The sequence below is a fragment of the Mastigoproctus giganteus genome, chromosome 12 (genome assembly GCF_048544385.1).
Source record: "Mastigoproctus giganteus isolate SK-2022 chromosome 12, ASM4854438v1, whole genome shotgun sequence".
NCBI lineage: Eukaryota > Metazoa > Arthropoda > Arachnida > Uropygi > Thelyphonidae > Mastigoproctus > Mastigoproctus giganteus.
In genome coordinates this window covers 80,878,093-80,894,315 of record NC_143586.1, presented here as the reverse complement: position 1 = coordinate 80,894,315, position 16,223 = coordinate 80,878,093, and the positions used below count along the sequence as shown (strand labels likewise).

The 16,223-nt window shown below is 38.0% G+C and overlaps 1 protein-coding gene across 2 annotated transcripts in view; it reads right to left on the bottom strand.

Moving 5' to 3' along the window:
• The window catches only part of Vps13B (vacuolar protein sorting 13B), a 965,007-nt gene that overhangs the window by 486,202 nt on the left and 462,582 nt on the right, over window positions 1–16,223 (bottom strand). For both annotated transcript variants that reach the window (XM_090386413.1, XM_090386414.1), the window contains exons 24-25: window positions 15,886–16,145; window positions 8,647–8,785 (exon numbers count right to left, since the gene is read on the bottom strand). In XM_090386413.1, coding sequence (XP_090242539.1) covers window positions 8,647–8,785; window positions 15,886–16,145 — 399 coding nt within the window. The remainder of the gene's footprint in view (window positions 1–8,646; window positions 8,786–15,885; window positions 16,146–16,223) is intronic.

Sequence of the window (16,223 nt, the reverse complement as noted above, 5' to 3'; positions counted from 1 at the left end):
AACAAGGAAGATGAAACGTGGGTTCTCTGAGTTTGAAGTTGGACAGTAAATAGACACTGGCTGGTGGCGACACATATCCGGACTGTTTTGAAAGAGAGAGTGGAAATTATAAAGTCAATTCAGAAGAACAGTGCTGATGGTAGTATCTGTAGAAAAAGCATTCAGCAGAAACAGTACATCTATGAGACAGAGAACGGAGAGAATCTCTTAGATAGCAGTCATTAATTAAATTAACTGCCATCTTCTGAATGAAATATAGAAGCTAGAGAGCGGTTTTGGAAGCACTGCTCAAGATGTGGGAACAATATTCCATGGTAAGGCGGATTTATGATTTGTATAGAGTGAACAGCTAATAGAAAAGTAATGCCGAGAGCAAAAGAGAAAACCAAGTTTTTTAGATGCAGAGGAAGCAATATTTGTAATGTGCTTGTGCCAAGAGAGATTAGAAGACAGGGTAATCCCCAAAGGAGATATATCATCTTGCCTAGAAATTGGAGTGTCACCAAAGATAAGTATAGGAGCAGAAGAATCCTTTTTGTGAGATATAAGACAAGGCCGATTTTAGAAGAATTGAAATCAACTATGTTGTCTTTGCCCCACTGGAGAATTACCTGGATATCAGCATTTAAAGAATTGGTAGCGGATATTCGAGAAGTTGAAGCTGATTGAGCAGGGCGAGTTTTCTCAAAATGGAAAGTGGAATGCAATGTGCTATCATCGGCAAAACTATGGATAGGATATCTGGTCAATCAAAGAAGGTCATTAATATATAAGAGGAAAAGAGTGGGAGAAAGAACTGAACCTTGGGGGACACCAGCATTAGTGGAGAAATTAGAGGAAAGAGAGCCATCTACCATCTCCCTCAGTCAGAGAGAAAACTGGATAACTAATTGCAAAAAACAGTTGGCAAACCATAAGATGGAAGCTTGTTTAGAAGACCTTTATGCCAAACACGATTGAAAGCCTTTGTGATGTCAAGAGCAACTGCTTGTGTTTCCCTGAAATTTTCCATTGAACTTGTCCATAAATGGGTATCATAGGCCAGAATATCAGTGGATCGACACTGACAGAATCCATTCTGGCGATCATTGATCAGACAGAAGGTTTCTAGGTAGTTTAAGAGTTGGCGGTTAATTGATTTCTCCATTACTTTAGAAAGAGTAGAAGTAATTGCAATGGGATGATAACTGGATGGGAGGGATTTGTCACCCTTTTTGGGAAATGGCTGGAAATGAGCAAATTTTCAAGCAGAAGGGTAAACACCTTTGGAATAAGAAAGTGAAAAAGGTGGCAAAGAACAGGAGTAAGTTTAGGGGCACAAGTCTTGAGAACAAGTGGAGAAATACCTTCAGGACTTGGAGCTTTCTTAGCATCAAGATTCATCAAAATCTTTCTGACATCCTTTTGACGAAAGACCACAGGAGGCATTGAATGGAGCATGCTGGGAATAATGGGAGGTGTTTTACGAAGATCATTAATACATGAGTTGGAAGAAAAATTTGATGCTAGCAGATCAGCTTTATCCTTGAATTAAGTGACAACAGAATCATCTGGTTTTGACAGAGGGTGGGAGCAAGATGGGCAAAAGTTGTGGCCAATAGCTTTGGCAAGAGACTCGAATGCTCGGCTACCATTAGGGCAAAAAGCAAGTTTTCTACTCTTAGCCTGTTCAAAATCTATTTTGGATTGATTAATAACTGCTTTACAATTGTGGCGAGCTCTGGTGTATTCAGAAAATGAAACTGAAGAATTGGAAACAAGCCAATTACGATATACAACATTCTTCTCTTGATCAGCCTTAGCACATTTATTGGAAAACCAAGGTTTAGATAAAGGATGAACTTTTAAAGTGGAATTTGGAATAAAGGATTCCATTCCTACAAGAATAATTTCACTGACAAGATCTGAGCAAACGTTGATATTAGAAGTTTTGAAACAGTAATCCGACTAGAAAAAAGAAGAAAAGAACTCTCGCAGGTCATCCCATTTTGCAATCTTGTAATGCCAAACAACATTGGATCTCACCATGGTGTTCATCATAACCTCAAACACATCAATCATACTGCATGAAGAGATGGGGCAAGGTTGACTGGAACTTAGCTCTGGAGACTAAACATGGGTTCCACCACTTCAAGCCTCCAATAAGAAAGCAGTGGTATTGCACCAGTTGATGAGATTCATCCACCACCCAGTATTGCCCGGTAACACAGAGGGGCAGCATTCCTCTGTGTGTGTGTTGTGGCCACCACACGGAGGAATGCCGACCCTTTCTTATGTTGGTTCACACCTGGGAGGTCATCCACGGCATGCTTGCGCTTGGGGGATTATACCCAGGATAACTAACAGTCCCACCATCATGAAGGTGCAAGTAGAGGATTTGGCTGTCACAGACCATCCGAACTACACTGAAATTGGGTCCAATTGACTTTAGTGTCACCAGAATATCAGTTCTGGCATATCTGAGAGAATGTCTGCAATTTCGTCAAGGAATGTGTGCAATGTGCACAGAAAGAAAATTTTTTTTTTATTTCTTAAGTTATGGGGAGTCACATGCCAGACTATAGGGAAAACACCACGTGTTCATCTACATGTTCACGACAGTTTTAGAATGGATGTGCAGAAATTTGTCTTTAGCCAACAGGTAGTTGATTGCTGGAACAAAATTCCACCTGTCGTTGTAGAAGTTGATAGCTTAAATAAATTCAAGGAAGAACTGGACAAACTTTTAGAGGGAATAGATGTGTGAAATGTTTTTTTTTTTTTGGCTGATATTACATAAGCTTGCTTTCTTGCATCACATGCCTCTTCTACTATATTACTGTTCCCAGCAAGACAATTCCATATTGTGTTACACATCTATATTCTGATTCATGGCAGACTAGTATAATATGCATAAGTTGGTTCCAGTCAATACTCAGTAATCAATGAATTAGGAATGTAGCATTTTATACACCATGATGCAGTAAAAGGAGCTGCATCATATACTAGTATTATATCCTCCAAATTGCAGCACAAGGAACTAGGAATGTAAACTGATTACGTTACCTTCTATATTGCAGCAGAAGGAACAGCAGAGTGCAGCTTAAGGGTAAGGTCAAGGTGTGTTTTTTTTTTTTTTTTAATTGCGGTCTCCAGGGTTCCCCTATATGCCACTGTAGCATCTGAAAAGGCATAAGGCCGGCAATTGTATTTATGTAAGTGCATAAGCTTTAGGAGAGAGAAAATAACAGGATGGGGTAAGACCTTTTGCTCCCCACCCCATCCTGTTATTCTCTGTCATCCATCCATCCATCCATCTACATTCGCACATAAGAAGCACATAAAATCTAAGGCAGTGTATTTGGTTGACATGGGTGACCAGTGCATTGTTTTGTCAGTTTGGTGTGGAATAAGCATTGTGAAAGCAAAAAATGAAGGTAGAAGTGTGCTATAGGCCTAATGACTCTGGTGGGAACCACCAACAACTGTACGGAGAAATAGAGTGGGCCATTAAATTAGGATGTCTTATAATGGGAGATTTTAATTTTCTATATAATTGGAATTTCTGGGTTGGTCACTCAGACACATGTTGGAGAGGCAACTACAACTAGAGGAAGTAATACTCTTCATCTGATTATCAGCAGTGATTATTCATGCATTAAGAACTTGAAGATAAAAGAACCACTCGGTGGCAGTGATCACAGTATACTGATGTGGAATTTACTGAAAAATGTAACTACCATCAGGGGTAAAGGGAGGGGTTTTTGCTTTCATAAAGGTGACTACAGTGGTCTCAGGCACTTTTTAAATTTAATACAGTGGGACCAACTGATGATGTTACCATTAGCAAATTCTAAATGGGAAGCATTCAAAGAAATAATCCAGATGCTACTCAGCTATTCATATCAACTAAGAAATACTGTTCAAGGCTTAGACCTAAATGGATGTCAGATGAATTAATGATATTTGTGGCAGAGAAAAAATATGCATAGGATACACATAAATTATCAGGTTAAAAAGAAGCATGTGGTAGATATAAATAGTCTGTAATCAAGTCACAAAGAGATTAGGCAAGCTGAGGCAGATTATGAGGAATCTCCGGCAAAGGATGCAAAGAAAAACAGCAGCAGAATTATTTACTTACATAAACACTAGAATGGGATGAGTCACATTGTAGTGTTTATGGTAACACTTAGCATTAGCATTAGTAGAGGCATCTGATGCAAGAAAGCAAGCTTATGCAGCATCAGCCAAAAAAAAAAAAAAAAAAAACCCACTTCCACTTCACCCTTCTGTTCGTTCAAAATACCTGTCCAGCTGAGCCTTAAACTTATTTAGGCTATCAACCTCCACCACAAGGGATGGAAGTCTGTTCCACCAACCAACCACCCGCTGGCTAAAGGCAAATTTCCGCACGTCTATCCTACATCTGTCTTTCCTCAATTTGAATTTATGCCCTCTCAGGTGATTTTTCTGAGCTAGAGGAAGAATCCCATCAGCATTGAGCATGCTTAAACCATTCAAGGCTTTATACACCTCTATCAGATCACCTCGCTGGTGCCTAGTCTCCAGACACTGTAATTTGCAAAACTTAAGCCTTTCTTCGTAAGAGCACCCCTTTGTTCCATTCACTAATCTTGTTGCCCTTCTCTGTACTCGTTCCAGCAGCTCTACATCCTTCTTGAAATGAGGCCTCCAGACCTGTATACAGTACTCTAGGTGTGGCCTGTTTGAAGTATCACTTGATAGTGATACTTCAATCGTTGATAATCCTTCTCATGTTGCTGATAAACTGAATAAGTATTTTGCATCCACATTTACACATGAAGAATTCTTAAGGGGAGGGGATGCCAGAAGTTTTAAACTCTTAACAGGGACCTAATTGATTTTGTAATAATTGAGGAGAAAGTGGAAGAGAAATTGTTGAAGTTAAACATAAGAAATGCACCTGGTGTGGTGGGATCTATCCAATCATATTAAGGGAGGCAGCAAAGAAGGTAACACTTAACTATAATTATGGGAGAGTCCTTGAATTCAGGAGAAGTCCTCGTGGACTGGAGATGTACGAACGCATGCTAAAAATGCTAACATGTATTGGGGGATCCCAATACATGTTAGCTTAAGTTCTGTTCCAAGGAAAATAATGGTGTCATTGGTTAAAGAAGTAATTCAGCACAATCTGGACATGAGTGCCGTTATACTTCATTTGTTGGATGAGTTTGTTAAGAGGAATTCTTGTCTGACTAATTTGATTGGATACTATGATACAGAAAAGACCTGGATGAAAAAAAATAATTCTGACATCATATACCTGGATTTCAGAAAGGTTTATGATACAGTTGCACATAAAAGACTGCTATACAAACTGGAGCAGTGTAAATGGATGGTTAAGTGGAAGAAGATGGAGAGTGGTTATCAATGGACACTGCTCTTCGTGATCTAATGTTATTAGTGGAATCTCCCAGGATTTGGTTCTGGGCCCGTTGTTGTTTTCTGTATTTCTTCAAACAGGCCTATGGGGCTGGAAAATTCCATACTGCAATAATTAAAGACAAACACCAGCCAAGGAATAAAAAATTTTTACTATAAAAATAATGTGATACACTATCGGAAATATTACGATAAAATAAATTACGATAAAACGTTAAAAATATAGTTAAAAATATACCAAAGCAATAAAATTATCTAAAATAAACTGGATTAAAAGCAATAAAACCTGAAGCTTTTGGAGACTGCTGTCTCCTTCTTCAACAGTATACTATTACTGCAATGACACATCCTTAAGTGGCAGACCCATGGCACTCATGCACGTGGTCCATCAGACACATGGTCGGCATTCCCCACACGCGCATCGGAAACTGAAGTGGCTCAGGAGCGTGTCAAACAGAACCGGTCATCCCGTCTGAGGACAACCGTCTCAAACAGGGGGTGTAAATGTGTCCCCCTGTCCCTGTTAATAGTATTACGACTGGATGAACCGATTCGCAAGCTCTCGAGCCACTTGCGTTCCCAAAATCCATGGGCACAGTCCGTAATGACCGCGTCTTCAGGGGAGATCTGATGCTGCTTCTCCCAGAAATGCTCTGCTACAGCAGACCTAGCATAATTAGGGGGAGCACATGACCGCTATTAAGACTGCTAATTATGCGAGGTCTGCTGTGGCAGAGCATTTCTGGGAGAAGCAGCATCGGATCTCCCCTGAAGACGCGGTCATTATGGACCGTGCTCATGGATTTTGGGAATGCAAGTGGCTCGAGAGCTTGCAAATCGGTTCATCCAGTAGTAATACTATTAACAGGGACAGGGGGACATGTTTACACCCCCTGTTTGAGGCAGTTGTCCTCAGACGGGATGACCGGTTCTGTTTGACACGCTCCCGAGCCACTTCCGTTTCCGATGCACACGTGGGGAATGCCGACCATGTGTCTGATGGACCATGTGCATGAGTGCCATGGGTCTGCTACTTAAGGATGTGTCATTGCAGTAATAGTATACTGTTGAAGAAGGAGACAGCAGTCCCCGAAAGCTTCAGGTTTTATCGCTTTTAATCCAGTTTATTTTAGATAATTTTATTGCTTCGGTATATTTTTAACTATATTTTTAACGTTTTATCGTAATTTATTTTATCGTAATTTATTGTAATATTTCCGATAGTGTATCACATTATTTTTATAGTAAAAATTTTTTATTCCTTGGCTGGTGTTTGTCTTTAATTATTGCAGTATGTTTTCTGTATTTATTAATGATATTGATGAAGATATATCAGGCTTAATGTCTAGTCTAAGGCATTATTCTTGGCAAGGTAATTAATGACAATAATGATGGTAGTACGTACTGCAATAAGATCCAGAAAAATTAGGCAGTGGGCTAAAAAATGGAAATTTTTGTTTAACATTGACAAATGCAAAGTACTGCATATGGGTAGCAGAAATCCCAGCATAATGTACCACCTGTGTAGTATTACACTCAGTGTAGTGGAAAATGAAGAAAATCTGTGGATAATTGTGCAGTCAGATATCAAGTTCTCTGAGTACAGTCTGTCTATACTGGTGTACAGACAGGCTGCCAGAAGAGCTCATGAGATTTTGTCAATGATATACAGGAATTTTCCTAGCAGGGATAAGGAAGTGATTATCCCATTGTATAAGGCAATGGTTAGGCCACATTTTGAGCACTGCATACAGGTCTGGAGGCCTCATTTTAGGAAGGATGCAGAGCTGCTGGAATGGGTACAGAGAAGGGAAATGAGATTGGTGAGGGGAACAAATTGGAACTGTTAGAAGAAAGGCTTCAGTTCTGAGCAGCATCTGGAGACTAGGCACCTGCCAGGTGATCTGCTTGAGGTGTTTAAGGTAATGGTTTGAGCAAGCTTAATGCTGATGGGATTTTTCCTCTTCCTCATACTACATACATGAGGTGGCATAAATTCAAATTAAGATAGTTGCAGAAGCTTTCTTTCATCTGACGTTGTGGCAGGGATAGCTTGAATAAATTCAAGAAAGAACTAGAGACACTATTGTTGGAGAGGATGGGAAGGTTTTTTTTTTTTTTGGCTAATGCTGTATTCTCTAGAGCAAAGTTTCCGGCATCCCCCCCCAATACTTCTCCTTCAACCCATGCACGGTACTAAGTACTATAGGTTCTGATACCTTTCGTGTTTGGGGTTTTCATAAAAAAAATAAAAATAATAAATAAGCTTGCATTTTTGCATCATTTGCCACTATTAATATTGTAAAGAGCTGATTCAATATCATCAGTTTCAACCACATACCTGTTCCTTTTCATTCCTGATGTTTCAGGATAAGGATCCATTTTAACAATCCTTTTGGGTAAAATATTTTAGGAAAACCCTTTTTACACAAAATTTTATCAGTAGACACAAACTAAAGATGATGTTTTGTTTTTCACAAACTAAAGAATTAAAATTCAGCAAGCATAATCTTCAAGAAATTTTACTTTTCTTCTTGCTTCTTGTGATAAATACTAAACAAGATAAAATAACTTCAACACAAGCAAGAACATATGAAAATGTGAACCAAGTATACAGCTTTTCTAATGCTCTACAGACAGTGCAACTGATGCCAAGCAAAATTCTAGATGTAATACAATAGCTCATGCTCAATAAGTGTGCTGATATTGCTCATTTTTTCATTTCATGTACCTTTCCTTTGAGAAATGTACTTTACATTTGTTCTTTGAGAGCACTCATTTATTGACCACAATTGAAAGGACACATATTATTTACATTAAGGCACAACAACTGCCGTTCAGTTTTATGCAAATTCTGGCAGTGAACATGTTAAATTCTAATAGATAAAAGACTTATTTGCATGTCAATACATTGTTTTGTTGACAGCAAAATGAAATGATGTGTTAGCACACTGGCAATATCAGTATATATTTTCACCAGCACATTTACAAACTTAACTGTATTAGCATAGATTGCTATAAATGAATAGTACATATATCTATTCTGTTCATGAATGGATCCCTTGATTAATACTACATTTCACTAATCTAGACATTCTCCAGAAACCACATGAACAGTAATGACATTGATTCATTGTTATCTTAATTTCAAATAAAGATGGTATTTTGAAATAAAATGTGTATGTATGTATGTATATGTGGTATGCTCACACTACTAAACCATGAAAGATAGCTTACCAGTATCTTGAATAAACTGAAATACTCCCTTCCGCAAGTCGTCACTCCATGTTTGTTGCAAATATTCCTGTTTCCTTTCGGTTATTTTCTTTTTCTTTTTCAGAGAAATATCTTTTACCTGTTGCAGGTCCTCTTGTTTCTGTTAGTAACAATGCAAACATTAAATGATAAAGTACTAAAATACAAAAAAAATTAAACACTAGTAATGCATGCTATCCAGAGTACACCACTTTGCTTATTGAAGGCTTGAAGTGGTGAAACCCATGTTTAGTCTCTAGAGCAAAGTTTCTGGCATCCCCCTCCCCCCATACTTCTCCTTCAACCCATGCACGGTACTAAGTACTATAGGTTTTGATACCTTTCATGTTTGGGGTTTTCATAAAAAAAAGAGGGAATTTTATTCACCTGAATAGCATTAGCACAGACACATGATGCAAGAAAGCAAGCTTATACAGCAAAGTCAAAAAAAAAACACCCCCTTCTCATTTCACCCATCTACTCGCTCCAAATGTTTGTTCAGTTCTGCCTGAATCTATTTAAGCTATCAACTTCTACAACAACAGATGGAAGATTGTTCCGACAATCAACCACCCACTGGCTAAAGGCAAACTTCCGCACATTTATTCTACAACTGTTTTTCCTCAATTTGAATTTATTCTGAGAAAGAGGAAGAATCCAATCAGCACTGAGCATGATCGAACCATTCAAGGCTTTATACACCTCAATCAGATCACCTCGCAGGTGCCTAGTCTCCAGACACTGTAATTTTCAAAACTTAAGCCTTTCTTCATAAGAGCAACCCTTCGTTCCATTCACTAATCTTGTTGCTCTTCTCGTTCCAACAGCTCTTCATCCTTCTTAATATGAGGCCTCTAGACCTGTATACAGTATTCAAGGTGTGGCCTGACCATTGCCTTATACAAGGGGATAATCACTTCCTTATCCCTGCTAGAAAAATTCCTGTATATCAATGACAAGACACCATGAGCTACTCTTGCAGACAGTCTACACTGCTCAGAAAACTTCATATCTGCCTGCACAATTACCCCCAGGTCCTTTTCACTCTCTACCACTGTCAGTGTACCACACAGTTGATATGCTACTCTGGGGTTACTGCTTCCCATATGCAATACTTTACATTTGTCTATGTTAAACATCAGTTGCCACCTCTCAGCCCATCTTCTCAACTTTTCTAGATCCTGTTGCAGCAGCGTACTGTAATTAGTGTCATTAACAACCCTGTCGACCATAATATCATCTGCAAACTTGGACATTAAGCTTGATATACCATCATCAATATCATTTATAAATACAGAAAACAATAATGGACCCAATACTGAACCCTAAGGGACTCCACTAATAACATTAGTCCACGATGAGCAGTGTCCATTGATTACCACTCTCTGTCTTCTCCCCTCAACCACCCCTTTATCCATAGCAGCAATTTGCCTCCAATACCACACTGCTCCAATTTGTGCAGCAGTCTTCCATTTGCAACAGTATCAAAAGCCTTTCTAAGGTCCAAATATGCGATATCAAAATTATTCTTTGCATCCAGTTCCTTTGTGACTACATCATAGTATCCACTCAAATTGGTCACACAAGACTTCCCCTTAACAAACCCATGCTGTGTCTGAGCTATAACTGAAGTCTTGTCTAGATGATCCTGCAATGCTTCTTTAACCAGTGCCTCCATTAATTTCCCTGGAACAGAAGTTAAACTAACAGGTCTGTAATTACCTGTGTCTCCCTTTGATTCTCCTTTGTGGATTGGAGTCACATTTGAACATTTCCAGTTCATGGGTACTTCCCCTGAGTCCAAGGAAGATCTCATAATTATGGCTAAGGCTTTGCTTACTTCCTTTGCTGCCTCCTTTAAGATAACTGGATAGATTCCATCCACCCCAGGTGCCTTTCTTATGTTTATATTCAACAATTTCTCCTCCACTTTACTCTCAGTTATTACAAGATTATCTAGCTTACTGCCAGAGTTTAATACACCTCTGGCATTCCCCTCACTGAATAACTCCTCTTGCATAAATGTGGATGCAAATATTCATTTAGTTTGTAAGCTACCTGAGCAGGATAATCAACAGTTGAACCATTGATATCAAATGGACCAATCTGATTCATCCCCTTCCTTCTACAATTTACATAAGTAAAGAACTCTTTGCTGTTTTTCTTTGTATCCTTTGTCAAAGATTTCTCGTAATCTGCCTTTGCCTGCCTAACCTCCTCTGTGACTTGGTTACAGACCAGCTTATATCTATCCTAGGCATCTGTGTCACCTGTTAATTTATATGTATCCCATGCATTTTTCTTCTCTGCCACATTTTAATAATAATTAAAATATAAATTGAAAGAGTAAAACTGTATATCTTATTTTGTGGATATACTGCTGAAAACTACTTTGTATGAAATATAGCAAATTGTATTGACTCCACAAGATCTCTGGCATAATTTGAATTTTTATGCCAAGGTGTACAAAAGACAGAGTGTAGCTACCCATATACAGCTAAGCCACATAATTGGCTTATTCTGATCTATTCCAGTAAGGTCAACATGACTGAATGCTTGCTCCTGACATTTTTTGATAACAGCAAATGCCCAAACATATACAAAACTGTTTTCTACCATTATGAATAAAAGATAAAGCGTAGATGTTCTTTGTAGTTGATACTATGCTGTGATGGGTGACGATGTAAATGATGTTACTCCATTTTTCACTGACTAAAATCAATCAGTAAATGAACAATTTTTTTTTTATTGTTAGCAGCCAATACCGACCAATAAGGCTTACCAAGCTGCTAGTAGCTCATGTTGCTGGAACCACACTCATGTATCAGTGTTAGTTACTAATGTACTAAAGAAAATTATAATATAGGGATTTATTTTTTTATTTTTTACTTGTTATTTTGAAACAAAACATCCACCCCACCTTGTTTATAAATTTTAAACAAAAGCACATATGTCAATTTTCCTTCAGCCTGTATTTGAGAACAGAATTTATCCCATCCAAAAGATATATCCAGAATAAGTTACTATTGTCCCTTGGTCAAAAAAAAAATATATATATATACGACTATCAAAAGAAAGTATAGCTGAAATGACAATGATTAACTGAAAAAAAAAAAAAAAGAATTTTTACTAAAAATAAATAAATAAAAGTGAGGGCTACAAACTAATGTGCAATTCTGATTTGTTTTGTATGAAATACTTGACACTCTGGTCAAAATGTTCAGAATCTCTTCTGATAATGAATTCTGAATCTACATCTTTACTAGATTTCTGATTCACACAACCATAGACAAAATCAGAGCCATGCCGAGGGTGAGACGAATGAGGCTCTTGCCTCGGGTTAAAAGCTGAAAGGGGTGCCAAAAGAAAGATTAAATAATTGCCAATGTTTTTCAAATTTATGTTTTGATTATTCCAATTCATTTATCATCTTGCTTTTGAGGACGGAAATCTTTGTCATGCCACTGTACAGACACCAAGCTCTGCGCGGCACCATGGTTGTTGCCCCACTAGTTGTCATACCTCAATTTTAATTTTTTTATTAAAACGTGTACCAGAAATGTATTTTAAATAAGTCATTTTTTTAATTAATTATTTTTTAAAATATTTTACGGGAGGGTGCAATTTTTCATTCTTGCCTCAGGTACTAAAATGGCTTGGCACGGCCCTGGACAAAATACAATACTAATACCTATCCCAAGTCTACTCACTATTTTGAACTGCAACATCCACTCAACCCCTCCAACTTCTTTAAAAATTTTAAAAAATGGATTTCAACTGGTTTCTTGCCTTTAGTCCGAATAAACAGAATGATAACTCCTCCACACTTGTTTCACATACTTGCCATTTCAAACACAACACAACACAACACTACACAGTTATATCTGAAAGGGAGTTAGCTTCATCTAATTTTTCACTCAGAATTCTATAAATGTTCAAAGGTCTTTCTATAAATTATTCTGAATGATGCATCTAGTTTGTAAATTACAACATGGAAGCCTGTTTAACAAAATGAAAGACTACTATTCTGTTATGTCGTGAAACTCAGACTTGGGTCCTGGCCCAGAAGTATTAGAAATCACATTTTAAATGACCTCTCCAAAGCAGAACTCTCTAACACAGATGCAGAATGCTTTAATAGGTGTTCATTTCATATTTTCACCTTTCCTGGATCAGACACTTTCAAGGATAACTGATATAGGAGCACATTTTCATAGGTCAACAGAATTACAAAGGCAAGTGAAGTTTTTACAGTAATACAAATTAGACTTATAATGGCCATGGATTACTCATATAACAAAATATAGTTAATACACTCAGCACTATTGGTAAAGAATGTTTATAAACTTATTTGGACTGTCCGATGCAGTTCAAGTGACATACAACACTTAGCAAGGCAATAATATTACCAAAAACTGATGGACACTGTTACTAAAATTAAAAAAAAGAAAAAGAAAAAGACTACTATAACAAGTCCATACAGGATTCAGTGTGGCAATACATAAAAAAAGTGTGGGAATACAGCTGTAATGCATTTCATTCAAAAAAAAAAAAAAAAAGCCCACTCTACCAACAGACTGTGTAGGCAATTTTGGCAGTTGCTCATGGGGATTTTCTTCATTCATGATAAAAATGCTATATGTAACAGCATCAAGCTTTTTGAGTGAGGCACAATGACAATTCTCCCATGCTGACACCTGACATTCACTCAGCAGTGAGAAATGGTAAATGGTGAAAGTTTTATCAAAGTTTATTTGTGTAAGCAAGTTTCCCTTTGGGAATACTGGTCAAAATTTTTCTATATATTACATTGTGTGTTATTTTTTAAGAAATGAAATTTCTTGATGTTTGCAGCAGGGCCATATGCAAAAAATTTAAAGAGAGAGAGAGAGAGAGAATGAGAAAGAGAGAGAACAAGAGAGGTGGGGTTTGCTCTATGTGGACAAAATCTATGAATATGGGCAAATTTAGATCAATATTAAGTGTTCTAAATTTGATTGGTCCAGATTAGGGGGCTCTAAATGGTGGTAGTAATCACATGGATGCCTGTCCTAGTAAATTGGTGGGATGTAGAATTGATCTTTAGCTCTGCTGTTGTGTTAGCAGTTCAGAGGTGATGGTGGAAATAAGGTTTTATGTGACTGGGGACGTCTCTCATTGTTTTATGATTTTCAATATTGCCTAGTTGCTAACCTTGCAGACCTCCTGACAGGGAGGCTATAGATAAATCTTATCTAAACACTTATCTACACTGATAAGGAAGTCACTAAACACAGATCTATCAACTTAAGATAAATTAGAGTGCTAAGTGGCCTACACTGCTAATGAGTTATGAACTACAGTTTGCAAAACTCTTTGACAGTTCACTTACAAAAACTATGTGTTCCAGTCCTTATAATAAAAAAATGGCACAATTCAATTCTAGAATAAACATTTAATGTATTAAACCACCCCTGCTATCCACTTAGTTTTCTGATTATAGGAAGCAGAAATTGTATATGATTCAATCTTTACCATATTAATCATAAAACCATATTGCCAAACGTAACTAGACACCTGCATGTTTCAAACAACCTTTTACTTATACAATATTTATTAATGTGTCAGCCTGTTTCTGGCCTTAATCACACACATGTAGTACTGTCAACAGGCTATGATTGGGCAGGCCAATGAAGTTTTTGCAAGCCCATGTCTTCGAACCAATTCAGTAGATGACATGGTGCATGTAATACTGAAATAGAAAAGTACCCTCCTATACTGCTAATACAGTGTAGGAAGAGTGAACTGTCTAGAATATCAATGCACAGCATAACATTCATTGTTCCAGGAAAGAACACCAATACCATGAGAATCAATTCCAGATGGTGACAGCAACTCTGCAAAAGTTTTAAATTGGGATTGCACACTGCTAAATAATGTTTCTGGTCATCCACCAGACCTAAACATAGCCATCAGTTTGGAAAACCATGTACCATTATGCTACAATGCAGCTTCCAAAACAATCAGGAGACCAATTACAATGGGTTGAGCACCAAGCAAGTTGGCACTGTGTGCTGTGATGTTTAGTTTGTATAATGCAGCTCTTGCATAAAATCTGATACTATGCAACTCCCTACACATTACCATTATAAGGGGTGCTCTTACTAAGAAAGGCTTAAGTTCTGTAAATTGCAGCGCCTGGAGAATAGGCACATGCAAGGTGATCTGATTGAGGTGTATAAGGCCTTGAATGGGTTGAGCAAGTTGAATGCTGATGGGATTCTTCCTCTTGCTCAGATTAAGAACCTGAGGGGGCATAGATTCAAACTGAGGAAAGACAGTTGTAGAATAGATGTGCAGAAATTTGCCTTTAGCCAGCAGGTAGTTGATTGGTGGAACAGACTTCCCTCTCTTGTTGTGGAAGTTGATAGCCTAAATAAATTTAAGGCTGAGCTGGGCAGGCATTTGGAATGAATGGAGGGGTGGGTGAAATGGGAGGGATTTTTTTTTTTTTTGGCTGATGCAGCATAAGCTTGCTCTCTTGCATCGTATGCCTCTAGTAATGCTAATACTACCAGGTAGTTGTTGGCACATCGGCTTCTGTGGCCATAATGCACTTCCCAAAGCTTGAGCATTTACTCTGATCCAAGCCCGAGGCGGGATTCGAACCCGCAACCTTTGGGTTGCCAGGCAGGCACTTTACCCATCCGGCTAGCCCGGTCGGCACTAATACTACTAATAATATAAGGGTGATAGACAGAGCCTCCCTGAACTTCTGTAGTATGACAGAGTCTATGTACCTCTTTTTGATGTGCCTTTTGGCATCTCTTTCTGTCCATTTCTAAAGTCTACTCAAATGTTTCATGGCTGTACAGTACCATGGCATTTCCATTTGGTAATTAAGTCAGCCACCACTGATCAAGGGCATTGCAGTTCTGCTGCAATGGCACACAGATTGATTGCTAATATGGCATCCTATGATGACTCTCTCTGTGTTTGCTGGAAGTTAGTGTTCAACGCCATGACCTGTCCATTGTATTTCACTGATCTGCTTTCTTCTAGCATGAACACAGGTTCTTTTGACCCATTCCCAGGTATGGCTCATTTTACATATGCCAGGTATGGCATATGTATTCACACATATGCCAGGTATGGCTCATTTTTCTCAAATTGATAGAATGTCTAGATACTTTTGGCAGTGGTGTCTATCGGTGAGTAATTTTATCTGAAAACAAAACTTACATAAAAAAAGTGGCCCATATAATTTAATATAGAATGTAGTGCCTGCATCTGATTTATTCCACATGTCAATAATACTGCTCCTCCATGTAGCTGGACTGTTAATTTTGGTAATGGCATACAGAATAGCCACGGTTCCCAAACTGCTTCAGCTTTTAGTGTGGCTGAGAAAGGACTTATAAGTTGGCATGGCTTACCATGAAATACTGTTTTTAGTAAAAGTCCTTTAAATTCAAATGTTGACTTGATACTTTCAATAAAACCTGAAAGAAAGAAGTCAAAATTTAATTTTTGAACTAGGGGAAAAGGGAAGGAGAGTAAAGACTATAATAATAATAACT